Source organism: Sus scrofa, chromosome 14 (assembly GCF_000003025.6).
Source record: "Sus scrofa isolate TJ Tabasco breed Duroc chromosome 14, Sscrofa11.1, whole genome shotgun sequence".
Lineage (NCBI taxonomy): Eukaryota > Metazoa > Chordata > Mammalia > Artiodactyla > Suidae > Sus > Sus scrofa.
Genome location: NC_010456.5, coordinates 15375411 through 15395161, shown reverse-complemented (window position 1 = coordinate 15395161; position 19751 = coordinate 15375411). Strand labels below are relative to the sequence as shown.

The following is a 19751-nucleotide window of genomic DNA, read 5'->3' as shown; positions in this document are numbered from 1 at the left end:
TATCTGCCCTGATTCATCTTCCCTATTTGCCCTATGGGAACAAACCCTGAATACTCAAAGTCCTTAAAAGCTGATGCCTGGGGCACAAATGGGAACCAACTGTAATTATGAGAGAAATAGAGAGATAAAACCCCTACCCTTTTGTGAAGTGTGAACTCATACTAAGCCCAGCAGTTCCTCTGGAGCAGAAGCAGGGTAATTTCTGAAGTTCTCACGTCTGGGACCAGCTGTTTACGGTACCTGCCTAGGACTGCAGCTTAAGGAGAACTTCAGAGAAGGGACCTTGTGGAACCCATCGCTCCCCACCCCACCATCAACCTAGCATCCAACCACCAAACTCACAAGATCTGAGTACAAATAACAGTGGAATATAGCTGAGAGAGAGGCAAGAGAGAGATCCTTTCTGGTGAGCAGCACAGAGTGAAGAATAAAATGTCAAATTTCACATAGAAAAAAAGTAAAGCTATTTAATACAGTTTTGACAGCAAAACTATATTAAATCCTGCTTAGTATAAAGTCAGGAGACTGTCCCTGAAAAACCTTTTTTAGAGACTCTTCCTTAATTCCTCAGTTGTACTCATTTTGAACAGAAAGGGTATTGGAAGTTCTATATTTAGTTTTCTGAGATACATCCACACTATTTTCCATATTGGTTGTACCAATTTACATTCCCACTAAAAGTACAGGAGGGTTCCCTAGCTACACCCTCCAGCATTTGTTATTTGTAGACTTAATTAATGATGGCCATTCTGACTGGTGTGAGGTGGTACCTCATTGTAGGTTTGATTTGCATTTCTCTAATAATTAGTGATGTTGAGAATTTTTTCATGTGCCTGTTGCCATCCATATGTCTTCTTTAGATAAATGTCTATTCAGGTCTTCTGCTCATTTTTTCAAGTGGGTTGTCTGCTTTTTTGCTGTTGAGTTGTATGAGTTGTTTGTATATTTTAGAGATGAAGCCCTTGTTGGTTGCATTGTTTGAAACTATTTTCTCCCATTCCATAGGTTGTCTTTTTGAGTTTTTTTTATGGTTTTCTTTGATATGCAAAAACATAACATTGATTAGTTCCCATTGGTTTATTTTTGCTTACATTTCTATTGCCTTGGGAGACTGACCTAAGAAAACATTTGTACAGCTGATGTCAGAGAATGTTTTGCCTATGTTCTCTTCTAGGAGTTTTATGGTGCCTTGTCTTATGTTTAAGTCTTTAAGACATTTTGAGTTTATTTTTGTGCATGGTGTGAGGGTGTGTCCCAGTTTAATTGATTTACATGCAGCTGTCCAGTTTCCCCAGCACCAGCTGCTGAAGAGACTTTTTACCATTTTATATCCTTGCCTCCTTTGTGGAAGATTATTTGACCATAGGCATCTGGGTTTATTTCAGGGTTCTCTACTCTGTTCCATTGCTCTGTATGTCTGCTTTGGTACCAATACCACACTTTCTTGATTACTCTGGCTTTATAATATTGTCTGAAGTCTGGGAGAATTATGCCTCCTGCTTGGGTTTTTTTCCCCTCAGGACTGCTTTGACAATTCTGGGTCTTTTATGGTTCCATATAAATTTTTGGATTGTTTGTTCTAGTTCTGTGAAAAATGTCATGAGTAATTTGATAGGGATTGCATTAAATCTACAGATTGCTTTGGGTAGTATGGCCATTTTAATATTAATTCTTCCAATTCAGGAGCATGGAATATCTTTCCATTTCTTTGAATTCTCTTTAATTTCCTTGAATTAATGTTTTATAGTTCTCAGCCTATAAGTCTTTCACCTCCTTGGTCAGGTTTATTCCTAGGTATTTAATTTTGGGGGGTACAATTTTAAAAAGGTATTTTATTTTTGTACTCCTTTTCTAATAATTCATTGTTAGTAAACAGAAATGCAACCAATTTCTGAATGTTAATCTTGTATCCTGCTACTTTGCCAAATTCTGGCAATCCCACCCATGGACATATAAATGGACAAAACTTCCACTGAAAAAGATAAATGAACTCCTATATTCATTGCAGCACTACCCACAACAGCCAAACCATGGAAACAGACTAAATATCCATTAGACGAATGGATGAAGAAGATGTGGTATATATACACAATAGAATACTATTCAGTCATAAAAAAGAACAAAATAATGCCATTTGCAGCAACATGGATGGAACTAGAGATTTTCATACTAAGTGAAGTAAGTCAGAAAAAGAAAGACAATACAATATAATATCACATATATGCAGAATCTAAAATATGGCACAACTGAACCTATCTACAGAACAGAAACGAATCATGGATATAGAGAAGAGATTGTGGTTGCCAAGGGAGAGGGAGAAGGAGTGGGGTGGAGTGGGAGTTTGGAGTTAGTAGATGCAAGCTTTTGCATTTGGAGTAAATAAGCAATGAGGTCCTGCTGTATAGCACAAGGAACTATATCTAATCACTTGTGATGGAACATGATGAAATCTAATATGAGGAAAAGAATGTATACATGTATGTGTGTGTGTGTGTGTGTGTGTGTGTATAACTGGGACACTTTGCTGTACAGCAGAAATTGATAGAACATTATAAGTTAACTATTTAAAAAAGGGTATTGGAAAAATAGTGGCACTTTTTTTTTAGCTAAGAATTAAAAGGATAAAAAAAATAAAGTGAGGCAGTTAATGAAGTTTCTCCAAGGAGGAATCGAGTGACCAATTTTCCTTTATTTCACAAGGTTTATAAGGGTCAATTTCTCTAAGTATTAAAGAAAAATACTGCAAATGTTTTATTGATAGCTTGTGACATCTGTCATAGTTCCTGAAACTCTTATCCAGACTCTCACTGGGAACCAACAGCTATCAGATACAAAGCTAACTCCATGACCTTCCAGCACTTTGCCTGTCCCAGCCTGTCACCCTCAGACCTTTAAGAGAGAAACATTCTTTCTTCCTTTGTGACATCACATCCACTAACTAAATGGGGTAGTGTGGGGGATTTACTATAAAATAGATGCTCTCCTGATGGCCTATTCCTGGACATTCCTGAGGACTCCTTGATCATAATCAGGTCATAGATTTAAACACTGATTTACCTGTATTATTAGTACAAGTTAAAGATCTAAAGAATAATTATATTCCCAGGCAAATACTATGCTGATTTTCCAATATTATTTGGGCCAAACCTATCAGACTGAACTCTCCAAATATCTATCCTGGCTTGCACCACACCCTCTAAAACCAGAACCAAAGGAAGTACTAAAATCAATGAGAAAAAATCTAACAGAAAAAAAAGGCATTAACCCTTATATTATTCTTCATGATACTTCTATTCTCTAAGTTAAAAAAGAAAAAAAAATCCTAGTTTTTAAATTTGTTCAAAATCTCACAAGTATAAATCTAATAATTTCCTACTTCCTTCAGAACCAAAACCCAAGTATTTCTTTATCCTGGTGCATATTTTATAGCTATGAATGTTACCTCTTTATTCACACATAAGAGATTTGCACAAGTCCTCAGTGTTCCGACTCAACTTTATGGGATCATCACAGATCAGCATTGTGCAACTGTTTTCGCATTAGTCCAGTATCAAAGTCCTTCTCATCTAAAACTGATTGCCAGAGTTGCCAACTCTGTAGAGGCTCCTGCTAACATGATTTCTTTTAGAGTCTGTCTTAAACAATGGTCCCTGATGTTGCCAAACTTTGCTGCCCACTGAAAATATCCAATATTTACCAGTAAGAAGGCTTATTTCCTATAAAGTCATATTACTTACTGCATTTCCATTTATCATTGTAATAGTTTAAATTCTACTTCTCTTCTTCCATAGGAGAAGTGAAGTTCATGACCCCCTAACTGCTTTTTTTTTCATATCTGATAGACTGATCAAAACATTCCTAATAATTTTATTAGAACATGCCTAAAATTTTAGATTTAATCTTGTTTATAGGTCATATCTTAATAAGGGAACCATAAAATGTCAGGCAGGATACATTATAACAGATATCAACTCATCATTAGAATATGGCTCCTTTCCAGAGGCAAAAGTCAGCCCAGATGACAGAACTGGTTGTGATCCCAGTAGCCTCCTGGACAAATAAAAAGAATAAAGTGGGAGTTCCTGTCGTGGCGCAGTGGTTAACAAATCCGACTAGGAACCAGGAGGTTGCAGGTTCGATCCCTGCCCTTGCTCAGTGGGTTAACGATCCGGCACTAACATCCGGCACGTGAGCTGTGGTCGCAGATGCGGCTCGGATCCCGCGTTGCTGTGGCTGTGGCTCTGGCGTAGGCTGGCAGCTACAGCTCCAATTAGACCCCTAGCCTGGGAACCTCCATATGCCTCGGGAGTGGCCCAAGAAATGGCAAAAAGACAAAATTAAATTAAATTAAATTAAATTAAAATAAAATAAAAAGAATAAAGTTTTTACATATACACTAGTAGTAGAAATACTTTGGAGATCATCTACTTTTTCTGAAAGCCTAAGAGAAAATAAAAGTACTTAAGTAAAAGCCCTGATTTTGATTGGTCAGCGTATTAGGGGCATTTTCATAGCTCTAATTTTTTTTTTTTAAGGAGTTGGCTATTTTCAAGACAGAAGCCCATTCAAAGAGAGATATCCAAGCAAGAGAAGATGACTTGTTGATCACTGTGCCAAAAGGCTGTCCCCACAAGGATCCTAAACCTCACAACACTAAAAGAAACCACATCGTTGGAGAAGTTCGAAGAGAATGTTATGAAATGTTATACAATGCCAGTCAACCTCTGGTCCAGAGTAAGAAAAGGGCATTTATTACATGGAAATAACTCCTTCATACTTAGAGTGGCTGCTTATGGCCTTAGATAAAATCTTGAAAATTTTTACATGATATTTATTACCCACATATCTAGGACAAACTGACCACTCCACTCAATCAGTATTAGTGAAGGAACAAATTTCATTGCTGTTGTTGATGAGTTGTACCCCAAATTTAAAATACTACTTGACAAGCCCATGAGGGCTTTTTGATCAAAAACAAATCACTTGGTGCTTTCCAATAATGATAGCGAGTTGGGAGTACAAAAGCCTACTGGCTGTTATCCAAAAACTGAACAGGGGAGTTTCCATCACGGCTCAGTGATTAACAAACCCAACTAGGATCCATGAGGATGCGGATCTGATCCCTGGCCTTGCTCAGTGGCTTAAGGATCTGGCATCTGAGCTGTGATGTAGATCGCAAATGCGGCTCAGATCTGATGTTGCTATGGCTCTGGCATAGGCTGGCAGCTACAGCTCTGATTCGACCCTAGCCTGGGAATCTCCACATGCATCGGGTACGGCCTGAAAAAGACAAAAAAAAAAAAAAAAAAAAAAAAAAAGACAAAAACTGGATAGGGATGTGTTCTCTTGTTACACTGATGGCTGCCTTAATGATAGTGGCTGAGGACATCACCTAGCATCCCTTCTGCCCCATCAATTTCCACTCTCAGAAAGAGTTAATTAAATGAATCCAAGAATGAGATAATCTGGACCTTGATTTTAGGACCCCAATCCTAACTACCTAAAGGAGAATTCAGGATTTTTCTTCTCTGCTCAAGCTCTGCTAACAAACCAGAAAAAGGGTGAAATCTACATGCTATGATTCAAAACTAGCCAAGGGCAACTAAACAGTGCCATTAACTCCTGGCATTAGTTCAGAATAGTCACTTCATATATAACACTGGTTTGGGGAGGTGAAAATATGTGGTTCTAGGAGGAAAACACCATGCTTATAGTCCTCCAAATCTCTCTGGCACTTTTTCTTTCTTTTTAGGGCCACACCTTTTGGCATATGGAAGTTCCCAGATTGGGGTAGAATCAGAGCTGCACGTGCAAACCTATGTCACAGCCACAGCAATACCAGATCCAAGCTAAATCTGCAACCTACACTGCAGCTTATGGCAAGGCAGGATCCTTAACCCACTGAGCGAGGCCGGGTTTCAAACACACATCCTCAGAGAGACAGTGTTGAGTTCTTAACCTGCTGAGCCACAACAGGAACTCCCTCTCTGGCATTTTTAATATTACTAAAATAATCTGAATGAATGAACTCCAGCAATAAAGTACAGACAGTTCCCAACTTGTATTGGTTTGACTTAATGATTTTTTGACTTTACAATCATGAGATAGTGAGAAAGCCTGTAGAATGCCGAAATAAGTAGAGGACTGTATTTGTATTTTGAGTTTTGATCTTTTTTCAATATTCAATCTGACCCTCTCTTGGAATGCTGGGCAGCGGCAGCCACAGCTTCCAGCCAAACACGTAATCACAAGGGCAAAGGAACTGAAACCTACTAACAAGTCTGTACCCAGACAACCTTTCTGTTTTTCACTCTCAATGAAGTATTCACTAAATTACATAAGATAGTCAACACTTTTTGTGTTAGATGACTTTGCTCAACTATAGGCTTAATGTGTGTGTTCCAAGCATGTTTTAGGTAGGCTGGGCTAAGCTAAGATGTTGGATATGTTAAGTGTATTAAGTGCATTTTGGACATGACAGTTTCAACTCACAAGAAGTTTATCAGGACATAACCCACTATAAGTCAAGGAAGATCTTTAATTCCTTTTAAGACAAGATTTATATATGAGAATGCTATGGAAGGAAGCCTATTTTTTTTAACAGTAGGGGTTATTACAAAGGTACATATATAGCATACCTTAAAACGAAATTGTGAAGAATGAGGTTAAAATAAGGCTAAAAAAGTGAAGAGCATATTTGATAATGTGATATCATTTGCAAACATAGAATATTTAACTCCTAGAAGCTGCTTTAAGGAGAAATGGTTAATGGTCCTCAAAATTCACTTTTACATGGTATTATATTGTTATACCCTCAACTGTAATACCTCTTTTTAATATTAATATATAAAAGAAAAAATGTTATATGGTACTTTTCCAGAGTACTAAAAGATATATACAGAGTGATACCAAAAAAGAGTTATACAAACTATTATTTATTATGATAATTACACACATGTTCCTATAGGAGTAGCTGTTATGTTTTTAGTAATTATTTATTAGAAACTAATGTAAGCCATTGAGTAACCAGGGCTTTCCCCTACTGCACCTTTGACTCATTTCCTTGCCTCAAATCTCCTAGACCCAGCACACACTTTGTTTGTTTTTGGCCATACTTGCAGCATGTGGAGATTCTGGGGCCAGGGTTCGAACCCAAGCCACAGTAGAGACAATACCAGATCCTTAATCTGCTAGACCACCAGGGAACTCCCCAGCACACACTTTGCACTGTCATTCAAATAATTTAAATTTTCTATTCTTGACTTTTTTTAATTAAGGAAAAATTTAATTGAGGTATAGTAAACATAAAACATATTAATTTCGGGTATACAAAATAATCTAATCCTACAAAATGATCACTATAATAAATCTGGTTAACATTTGTCACCATATACAGTTGCAAATTTTTTTCTTGTGATAAGAGCTTTTAAGACTTACTCTCAGCAGTTTTCAAATATGCAATATGGTATTATTAACTATAGTAGCCATAGTGTATATTGCATCCCCATGATTTATTCATTTTTGTAACTGGAAGTTTGTGCCTTTTGACCTACTTCACCCATCTCATCTACCCCTCTCTCTCTCTCTGTCTTTGGCAAGCATCAATCAGTTGTCTTTATTTATGGGCTTACTTTTTTCCTTGAATTTGCATTTATCTGTATTTGTTTCCTTGTCTTTGACTCTTCAGAGTTTTAATGAGACATTTCCTTTGAGACATTTTGGGCTTTTACATGTGGCTGCCCATTTCTTTCTTCAGATTTGGGGAAATTTTCAGCCATTATCTTTTTGAATAAGTTATCTAGTCCTTTCTCTTACTTCTTCTTCTAGGATTTCTATCATGTGTACATTGTTCATTCTGTTTGTGTCCAATAAGTATCTTGCTTTCTTCATTCTTTTCCATTCTGCTTTTTTCTCCTTTGACTGAGTAATTGTCAATGATCTATATTTGAGTTGACTGACCCTTTCTTCTGCTTGATCTAGTCTGACGACATTCTGGATTTAATTGGTGTCAAGGGGCTGTATTCAAATCTGGAGATGTGAGAAACAGAGGGCAACAGGCTGTGTCTTCTTATGTCATTTGGTGGATGAGTGGGAGATATCAGGCTTTATGAATGATACAGCTATGTTTAATGTAGGGTTTCCACTCCCTGCCCTAGCGTTGAACTGAGGTTGGGTCAAATTGTTGGGATTTTGCTGTTGCCTCTGAAAGCAGATCAGTTAGTTACCTAGATCTTGAATAAAGGTCAGGCTGGCCTTCCAGAGCTTTTCTTTTTTTCTTTCTTTCTTTTTTTTTGGTCTTTTTTGCTATATCTTTGGGCCGCTCCCGTGGCATATGGAGGTTCCCAGGCTAGGGGTCGAATCGGAGCTGTAGCCGCTGGCCTACACCAAAGCCACAGCAACTCGGGATCCAAGCCGCGTCTGCAACCTACACCACAGCTCACGGCAACGCCAGATCCTTAACCCACTGAGCGAGGCCAGGGACCGAACCCGCAACCTCATGGTTCCTAGATGGGTTCATTAACCACTGAGCCATGACGGGAACTCCCCAGGGCTTTTCTATTGCCATTGTAGGTAGATTGGACCCTACAAGTACACTGATTGTGGAGTGTGTTTTGGGTTGGTCTACCAGTCTTTGAAGTTGCCACTTGCATGAATCAGTATACATGTGTCTTGGTCCAAGAGCAGGTACTAAACCACCTCACCGATTCTCTATTGAGCTTTTCTATTCCCTGTCATTTGGCCAGAGAGAGCAAACTATTATTAGGGGTGGTGTTTGTTTGTTTTGGTTTTGCTTTGTTTGTTTATCTTGCTGGTGGTTCTGTATTAAAGACCTTTCCAGCACCCAATTTGGGATATATATGAGCAATTAAAAGAAAACCAAGGGAAATCATCTTTGTGCAATCCTCAAGTCTAGTGGTCTCTAGCCAGTCTGTCTTTTGCTTTCAGGGGTATTTTTGTTGTTGTTGTTTTCTACTTAAATTATATCCAGAGTATTTAGCGTATTTAGAGAATAACTGGGGAAAACTGAAGACTCGATTTTGTTGAGTATACGCTTTGTTGCAAAAACAAAATCTGCCACAGTTGTTGAATAATGTTCTACATTAAAATGTAATCAAATGTAAATACCTTTTGAGTAACACTCCAAGGAACAATAAAAATCAAGCTGACCATTATTTACTACATAAAGAATTAAGCTAGGCATTATAGGAGATAGTAACATTTGTGAAAGACACAGATAATGTGCTTGAGTACTTTTAATCTGACAAGTCCAGTGAGGAGAATAATGTAAGAAGTATAAAACTATATAAACATTCTGCTCTATGAGGTAATGGTAAGTACCATAAAACAGATTTTAAAATAACAGGACCCAGAGTTCCCACTGTGGCTCAGCAGAAACAAATCTGACTAGCATCCATGAGGACGCAGGTTTGATCCCTGGCCTTGCTCAGTGGGTTAAGGATCCAGCGTTGCCGTGAGCTGTGTAGGTCACAGACACGGCTTGGATTCTGCATTGCTGTGGCTGTGGCGTAGGCCAGCGGCTACAGCTCCGATTGGACCCCTAGCCTGGGAAGCTCCATATGCTGCAGATGCAGCCCTAAAAAGACAAAAAAATAAAAATTAAAAATTAAAAAAATAAAAAATAAATAAAAATGATCATTGTAAAACATAAGGATGATCAATGAATAAGAAAATTTAAATAAATAAATAAAATAAAATAAAATAAAATAAAATAACAGGACTGTGTTGTTGTTAATATGTCTCTTAGGCAACTGAGTAATTTATGACTTGAGGTTGAAAAAAACAGATATTATTACTTATACCAATTTAACATATATAAATTAGGACAACTGCAGCAATCTAAGACATGGTTATATTACCCTTAAGATCTTTTTAAAACAATTGTGGAAATGTTCACACACAAGCATATATTTAGAGAATAGTATCAATTAATTCTTAATTGCCCATTATCCAGGTTCAATAACTCTAAATCTGTGGCCAGTTTTCATTTTTCTTTACACCCACAAAGCCCCTCTCCCTTATTAATTTTAAGAATAAATTCTGTGCAGTTTCTACAGTTATCCATTGAACAAAACACTAATCACTTTTATTGTATGTCTCTCTCTTTCTCCCTATCCAGGCCTCTGCTAACCACCCCCATCCATGTTTTGTATTTTGTTTTACTTATAGGGCTGATGCTCTAATGGTTCATCTCTGCCAGAAGACAAATACTTAATGATTAGCCCTGCACACTAACCATCTCAGAATAAGGAGCCAGACCATCTGCGATTCCTAGCCCTGCCTGCCTTCTTTTCTGGACCATTTCCATAATGGTAGCTTCAAAAATGACTGTGATTAAAGCCCTATTTTACATGAGGATCATACCCCTGCTACATTGGCTTGGGGTGTTTCCACCTTTTTCAGGACACATTTGGGCTGTGCAACCCCACTATCAAAGTCCCCCAGAAGTGGTGATTCCCTTGAGGGTAAATGGCACTGGCAGAAGCATGCAGCCTCCAGGCTGGCTCTCTTACAGTCTTCATTTGGGGGGCCAGAGACATGTTTTCCACATGCAGGTCAAGAAGCATTTGCTGCCCAGACACCTCCCAGTGTTTACCTACACAGACCAGGGGGCTCTCCTGGAAGACAAGCCTTTTGTCCAAAATGACTGCTATTACCACGGTTATGTGGAAGGTGACCCAGAATCCCTTGTTGCCCTCAGTACCTGTTTTGGTGGCTTTCGAGGATTGTTACAGATAAATTATGTTGTTTATGAAATTAAGCCCATGATTTTTTCTACTGAATTTGAACATCTGTTATATAAAGTGGACAGTGAGGAGACTCAATTCCCAACCATGAAATCTGGCTTTATGCAAGAGGAGATTGTACACCAATTTGAGTTTCAAGAGACTGGTAATTTTACTCTGAAACAAAGTCATGTTAAGGGCTGGTGGATCCACAGTATCATTGTTGAAGTTGGAGCAGTGGTGGACAATACTCTATATAATCATTTTAAACAGAATATCTCAAGGTTACAGGAGGATCTATTTCTTATTGTAAATATAGTGGATTCCATTTATCAGGAACTGGGTGTTAAGGTGTTATTGTTTGGTATGGAGATCTGGAATAGAAGAAACCATGTTGAAGTGGGACCTGAAAGGAGAACTCTGACAGATTTTTGCATCTGGAAGGCTGGTAACATTGATGCCCGCATGGCACATGATACTATACATCTTTTTATAAATAAGACAATAAGAGGATTAACTGGTTTAGGCTATGTTAAAGGAATGTGTAAATCAAAGTACAGTTGTGCAGTTGTTACTTTTGCAGACAGAACCGTGCCCATTATTGGAATTGCAATGGCTCATCATTTAGGTCATAATTTGGGTATGTATCATGACTATGGATACTGTATGTGTTCAGTAGGTTATTACAGATGTATAATGAATTATGATAACCCACAAATAGTCCAATTTAGCAATTGCAGTTTTTCTCAATTTTGGGACTATTCTGTACATGAGGCACAATGTTTGCGGTACGCTGTATACCAAAAGGATATATTTTCAAGGAAACGCTGTGGAAATGGTATTGTTGAAGAAGGCGAACAGTGTGACTGTGGATCTCTTCAGAATTGCTCAAAAGATGCCTGTTGTCTGACAAACTGCACCCTGAGTTTGGGGTCTGCTTGTGCTTTTGGGCTTTGTTGCAAGGACTGCCAGTTCTTACCATCAGGAGAAATGTGTAGAAAGGAGATCAATGCATGTGATCTTCCAGAATGGTGCAATGGGACATCCCATATGTGCCCAGATGATGTATATGTAGAGGATGGAATTCCCTGTAATAACAGTGCCTACTGCTATGAAAAGAGATGTAATGACCGCAATACACAGTGTAGGCAGATTTTTGGCCAAGAGGCAAAAAATGCACAAAACATTTGCTACAAACAAGTAAATACTCAAGGTGATCGTTTTGGTAACTGTGGAGTTGAAGGCTCTTCATATCTAAAATGCAATATGTCAAATATCCTGTGTGGGAGAATTCAGTGCGATAACGTGACAGAAATTCCCCTTCTGAGAGAGCATTCTACTGTGCATGGGACACGCTTCAAGGACGTCACCTGCTGGGGTACAGACTACCATATTGGGATGACCATACCTGATATTGGTGAAGTGAAAGATGGTACTGAGTGTGGCCAAGAACATGTCTGCATCCAAAGGAAGTGTGTCCATCTCTCTCGCTTGGACAGTAATTGTTCACCTACGTTCTGTAACATGAGGGGGATCTGTAACAATAAACATCATTGCCATTGCAACTATAAGTGGGACCCTCCCAACTGCCTAATAAGAGGCGATGGAGGTAGTGTTGACAGCGGCCCACCCCCTAGAAGAACGAGGATAAAGAAGATTTACCTCTTAATACCATGTCTTATTTTGCTGTTACTTCTACTATGCTGTCTTCTTTTGCTTTGTATGAGGAAAAAACCTAAAGGACAAAAGCAAAAAAGTCAGCCTCAACCTGAAAAATCCAAAGCAAAAAACTGAGACTCAACATGGGAAACAAAAACAATTAGTAACAAAAAATATATCTGAATAGATATGCATTAAAAAATGTAACTCCTACAATGTCTTTACTTCTTTATTTTAAACAACTAGAAATTTTATTTTTCTTGAAATGTATTTCTTCATATTTTCTAGGAAAAAAAATGGCATATGGGTGGTTGTACCAGTTTTTAAGTTACTGCTTTTCAGCTCCAAAATCCCTTGCCATTTTGTACCCTGCATTATGGGAACCACATTTCTGCTGCATTAGCCCTCTTTCTACAGGGATCTTCAGAAGGATGAAGGAGAGGGAATTTGGAAATCTGGGAGATCCGTTTGTTTCCTGCATGTCAGTATTACTTCAATAACAGATTTTATACTAGCAATTATAGTTAGTTTCAATATCCTTTGATCTCATTGTCAGTCTGAGATACCAGCATAGCTATCTGGATCTTTGATCTCTCTCCACGTCTCAAACCCTCTGCACCAGTTTAGCAATACCTACTGTGAGAGTTTTGAGTCTCATTTTTGAGATCATGGTACTAGCCCTACAGTTCTATAGATTCAAGTAACCCAACCTCTTCCCTTTGCTTTTCAGTTCCATGAATGAAATCACCTTCTTGTAATTAGTATTTTCTGGTTACTAACCAGTTACTAGTACAATGCCTCCCTTTACTTGCTGTGTTCTTTAGTAGCTATTTACTCAATTCTTTTATATTTAATTCTATTCTCCTAAAATCATTGTTTTTTTATAACTTAATTCTGACTGTTACAGAATTGGTATAATGAAAAAAGTAGGGATGCAGAAACATCAAATTTTTGTTTACTTGAGATTTTTTTTTTGTCTTTTGTCTTTTTAGGGCCACACCCATGGCATACAGAGGTTCCCAGGCTAGGAGTCGAATCAGAGCTATAGCTGCCGGTCACAGCTGCAGCCACAGCAACAGCAACGCTAGATCCGAGCCGCATCTCTGACCCACACCACAGCTCACAGCAACGCTGGATCCTCAACCCACTGAGCGAGGCCAAGGATCAAACCCAAAACCTCTTGGTTCTTAGTCAGATTCATCTCCACTGTGCCATGATGGGAACTCCCCAAGTTTTTCTTTATCATTGACCTTAACCACCTTAGGAAAATTATTGAAATTTACTGCAAATTTCCAACAAACTAAGAAAATACAGAGTGATAATAACAGTTGTCTCTAAATTTCTGGGTTTCTTTGGTTATAAAATGAGATTTTTAAAAAGATACGTTCAATTTTAGGTAGGTCTTGGTAGACAGGCATTTTTCTGAAAACAACAGCTATACAATGCTAAATACATTTCTTAAAATTGTATTTTAAAAATCTCAGAGAACTGTGGAGGCAATGAAGATTAAAAGACTTAAAGTTTACAAGGAAGGGAAAATAATTTGAATTGTCAGTACTTTCCCCTCCCTGGAATAAAAATGTTTATTGCTTTAACATGATGATTCTGAATATAAATTAATGATCAAGCTTGGCCTGCCCAGTTAGATTTATTTCTTTATAGAAGAAAGAGAAACCTGAAAAACTCTTAGTGTGTAGAACAGGCTAGACTGATAAATTAGGCACTTAAGCTCATCATATTCAAAAATCAGTTTTTCCCACTCCACTTTTTCTGAATTTCAGTACATTTGCTGGAAAATAGGTTGAAGTCTTTTTTTGTGTATGTCTTTTTTTAAGGCTGCACCCACAGCATATGGAAGTTGCCAGGTTAGGGGTCAAATCAGAGCTGCAGCTGCCAGTCTATGGCACAGCTACAGCCACACAAGATCCGAGCCATGTCTGAGCTACACCGTAGCTCGTGCAACACAGGATCCTTAAACCTGTGTCCTCAAGGATACTAGTCAGGTTTGTTACCCATGGGCCACAACAGGAACTCCAAGGTTGAAGTCTTTAAAGATAGAGATACCTACAATCTACTGTAGTTAGGAAGCAAATAGCTAGTAGAAGGGAGTTTGCCTCAAGGACACGTAATGCCTTCCCTTTAAAATACTGGCCTGATTTTGAAAAAGTTGGGGGAGTTCCTGTCATGGCACCGCGGAAACGAAACCAACTAAGAACCATGAGGTTTGGGGTTCGATCCCTGGCCTTGCTCAGTGGGTTCAGGATCCAGCGTTGCCCTGGGCTGTGGTGTAGGTCGCAGACGCTGCTCGGATCTGGCATTGCTGTGGCTGTGGTATAGGCTGGCAGCTGTAGCTCCAATTTGACCCCTAGCCTGGGAACTTCATATGCCACAGGTGTGGCCCTAAAAAAAAAAAAAAAAAAAAAAAGAAAAAGTTGGAATACAGGCTAGAGAATTTAGTTTTGAAGATCTGACTATCAGAACATAGTCACACATTGCTTTCAAAGCTGGGAAAATAGAGTCATATGGGCTCCCAGTAGAAAGTCCAGTAAAGCATAAGTGACTTATTAAAACAACACTATTTCTGACTGAACTTAATTCCTTAATGTATTAAAGTTATTAGTCACTCAGCCAGTCTTCCAAAAAGAGGAAAGAACTACTACGGTTCCTTATATAGAACATCTAGAATATAATAAAACACTATCACACATATCAAAAAGACAAAATTATGGCCAATAATAAAGGGAAAACAACAACAATAAAGATAGGAAAAGAGAAGATAGAAGTCAGGTAAAAGAGGATCCAAAAGAATGGAAAAGATGACAATGAACAACAACAACAAAAATCCATATGACTAATATGTTACAGTAGCTGGAAGAAAAATGAACAGACCATGTGAAAGAAGGCAGATTCACTGCACCAGAAAATTGGCATCTATGCAAACTTGTCAAATACATATTCTAGAGCAGAAAAATAAAATATCTAAATTCAAAAAATCAGTGAACAGTTTGAATTACAGAGTTCATTGTATAATTAACTAAATTAACTATAAGTAAAGTTAGTAAAAAAAAAACTCAATGACTGACACACATAGGGAAAAAACATTAAAATAGAGAAGTGATAAGTGAACCATAATAAATCTGAAATCATTAAGAGAGTACCATTTGAGAAGATAATTGAAGTAATGTAAAACAAATGGCTGAGAATTTCCCCAAAGTATCCCACTGCTTCAAGAAAATCAATGAATTTCAAGGAGAATAAACACACAGAAATACACACTTAACCATATCATAGTAAAACTGTTGAGGAGAAACCAGAGACACTGAGGAATCTTTAGAGTAGCCAGAGATATAAAGTATCCATATCTTAAAAGAAATGATAATAAAAATATATAGTTGACCTCAATAAAATGAGTGAATGCATGACACTGAAATCACATATTTACTCAATAAATTGCAGTTGCCAAACTAGAATTTTTTAGTTTGTGAAAATAGCATACAATAATGAAGAAGAAGAGGGGGACGGGATTAAGATGGCAGAATAGAAGGACTGGAACTCAACTTCTCTCCTAAAAACAACAAAATTCACAACTAAAGGCTGAGCACTCTTCACCCAAATGGACCAGTAACCTTAAAAAAGATATCCTACTCCAAAAGAAAAAGAGGAGGACACATCAAGAAGTAGGAGGGGCGATTTCACGATATAAACAACCCCATACCTCCTGGGTGGGAAGCTACACAGACTGGAAACTAAGAGTGAGAGCTCTGAGCCACACATCAAACTCTCACGTGTGGGGATATGGCATGGGGAGAAAGAGCCCCTGGAGCATCTGGCATTGAAGGCCAGTGGGTTTGTGTGCAAGAGCTCCATGGGACTGGGGGAAACGGAGACCCCATTCTTAAAAGGCACACACAGACTTTCAAGTGCACTGGGGCCCAGAGTAAAGCAAAGACTCCATGGGAATCTGGGTCAAACCTGACCACATTTCTTGGAAGACATCCTGGGAAAACAGGGGTGAACGTGGCTTGTTGTGAGGGAAGGACATTGAAAGCAAAGCTCTCGGGAATATCCAGCAGCCAAAGTGCCTTTCTCTGGAGGTGGCCATTTTGGCAAAATCTGGCCCCACCCGTCAGTCAGCTGCTGAGAAGCCCCAGAGCAAACAACAATCCAGGTGGGATCACAGCCCTGTCCCTCAGTAAACAGGCTACCTAAAGACCCCTCAGGCACACAGCTGCCTCTAATCCCATCCAGAGACTAAGCCCCACCCAACAGAGGGATTAGAATCAGCTCCACCTACCAGGGGGCAGGCATCAGCCCCTCCCATCAGGAAGCCTACAGCAAGCCCCCCATACTGACTTCAGCCACAGGGGGGCAGACATCAGAAGTAAGAGAGGCTACAACTCTATTATCTGTAAGAAGGTCACCACACCAAAAACCTATCAAAATGAAAAGACAGAGAACTATAACTCAGATGATGGAGAAAGGAAAAAACCCAGAAAAACAGCTAAGCAAGGAGGAGCTTTTTAGCCTCCAGGAAAAAGACTTTAGACTGTTGATGCTGAAGATGATGCAAGACATTGGAAATAAACTGGAGGCAAAGATGGATACCTTACAGGAAACACTGACCAAAGAGATACAAGATATCAAACTGAAACAAGAAAAGATGCAAAATACAATCATTGAAATAAAAAATTCACTAGAAGCAGCTAACAGCAGAATACAGGAGGCAGAAGAACAAAAAAGTGAGGTGGAGGACAAATTAGTGGAAATTATGGATGCAGAAAATTGAAAAGAAATGAAGAGAGTCTCAGAGAACTCTGGGACAACATTAAACGCACCGACATCCACATTATAGGGGTGCCAGAAGGAGAAGAGAGAGAGGAGGAGACAGAAAAAATATTCCAAGAGATAATAGCTGAAAACTTCTCTAACATGGGAAAGGAATCACTCACTCAAATCCAGGAAGCACAACGAGTTCAATATAAAACAAACCCAAGGAGGAACACCCCAAGACACATATTAATCAAACTGACCAAAATTAAAGACAAAGAGAAAATCTTGAAAGCAGCTAGGGAAACGAAACAAATCACATACAAGGGAACCCCAGTAAGGTTATTATCAGATTTTTCAACAGAAACTCTGCAGGCCAGAAGGGAGTGGCATGATATACTCAATGTGATGAAAGGAAAAATCCTCCAACCAAGATTACTCTACCCAGCAAGGCTCTCATTCAGATTTGAAGGAGAAATCAAAACCCTCTCAGATAAGCAAAAGCTGAGAGAATTCAGCAACACTAAACCAGCCTTACAACAAATACTAAAGGAACTTCTCTAGGCAGAAAAGAACAAGAGAAGAAGGAAAGAAAAAAGAGTAACAAAAACAAATTCAAAGCAATTAAGAAAATGGCAATAAGAACATACATATCAATAATTACCTTAAATGTGAATGCACTGAACGCCCCAACCAAAAGACAGAGACTGGCTGAATGGATACAAAAACCAGACCCATATATATGCTGTCTTCAAGAAACCCACTTCACTTCTAGGGACACATACAAATTGAAAGTGAGAGGATGGAAGAAAATATTTCACGCAAACGGGGATCAAAAGAAAGCTGGAGAAGCAATACTCCTATCAGACAAAATAGACTTTAAAATGAATATTTTCAGGGACAAAGAAGGACATTACATAATGATCAGAGGATCAATCCAAGAAGATGATATAAAAATTTTAAATAACTATGCACCCAACACAGGTTCACCACAATATATAAGGCAACTGCTAACAACTTAAAAGGAGAAATCGACAATAACACAATCATAGTGGGGGACTTTAACACCCCACTTACAGCAATGGACAGATCAACTAGACAGAAAATCAATAAGGAAACACAGGCCCTGAATGAAGCATTAAACCAGGTGGACTAAATAGATATTTATAGGACATTTCATCCAAAAGCAACAGAATACACATTCTTCTCAAGTGCACATGGAACATTCTCTAAGATGGATCACATCCTGGGCTACAAGTTCAACCTTGGTAACTTTAAGAAAATTGAAATCATATCAAGCATCTTTTCCGACCACAATGCTATACGACTGGAAATCAACAACAAGAAAAAAAACTGTAAAAAACACAAACACGTGGAGACTAAACAACATGCTGCGAAACAACAAATGGATCACTGAAGAAATCAAAGAGGAAATTTAAAAATACCTAGAAGCAAATGACAACGAAGATATGACACTCCAAAACCTATGGGATGCAGCAAAAGCTGTTCTAAGAGCAAAGTTTATAGCAAGACAAGACCACCTCAGGAAACAAGAAAAACTCAAATAAACAAGCTAACTTTACATCTAAAGCAGCTCAAGAGAGAAGAACAGACAAGACCTAAAGATAGTAGAAGGAAGGAAATCATAAAGATCAGAGCAGAAATCAATGAAATAGAAACAAAGAAAACCACAAAAAAGATCAATGAAATGAAAAGCTGGTTCTTTGAAAAGATCGACAAAATTGATAAATCCCTAGCCAGACTTATCAAGCAAAAAAGAGAGAGGACTCAAATCAATAAAATTAGAAATGAAAAAGGAGAAGTAACAATGGACACCAGAGAAATACAAAGGATCAATACGCCAATAAAATGGAAATCCTAGAAGAAATGGACAAATTCTTAGAAAGGTACAATCTTCCAAGACTAAACCAAGATGAAATAGAAAAGATGAATGGACCAATCACAAGTACTGAAATTGAAAATGTGATTAAAAAACGTACAACAAAAAAAGTCCAGGATCAGACGGCTTCACAGGTGAATTGTATCAAACATTTAGAGAAGAGCTCACACCTCTCCTTCTGAAACTATTTCAAAAAATTTCAGAGGAAGGGATACTCCCAATCGTCATTCTATGAGGCCACCATCACCCTGGTACCAAAACCAGACAAAGACACCACAAAAAAGAAAACTACAGGCCAATTTCACTGATGAACATTGACGCAAAAATCCTCAACAAAATACTAGCAAACCGCATCCAACAATACATTAAAAGGACTGTACATCATGATCAAGTGGGATTTATCCCAGGGATGCAAAGGTTCTTCAATAAGCTCAAATCCATCAGTGTGATACAACCACATTAACAAACTGAAGAATAAAAACCATAAGACCCTCTCAATAGATGTGGAAAAAGCCTTTGCCAAAATCCAACACCCATTTCTGATAAAAACCCTTCAGAAAGGGGGCATAACGGGAACCTACCTCAACATCAAAAAGGGCATATATGACAAACCTACAGCGAACATCATTCTCAATGGTGAAAAGCTGAAAGAATTCTCACTGAGATCAGGAACAAGACAA

At 38.3% G+C, this 19751-nt stretch overlaps 1 protein-coding gene across 13 annotated transcripts in view; it reads right to left on the bottom strand.

The window, feature by feature from the left end:
• The window catches only part of GLRA3 (glycine receptor alpha 3), a 483419-nt gene that overhangs the window by 208348 nt on the left and 255320 nt on the right, over positions 1–19751 (bottom strand). For 6 of the 13 annotated variants that reach the window (XM_021074189.1, XM_021074190.1, XM_021074182.1 and 3 more), the window contains one exon: positions 12408–12480. Coding sequence is in view for 7 of the 13 variants with exons in the window: in XM_021074182.1 (XP_020929841.1) it covers positions 12408–12480 (73 nt within the window). In the remaining 6 variants the exon portion in view is untranslated. Of the gene's footprint in view, positions 1–12153; positions 12281–12407; positions 12481–19751 lie in introns of those variants that run through there. The other 7 variants (XM_021074187.1, XM_021074188.1, XM_021074183.1 and 4 more) reach the window with 3 other exon arrangements.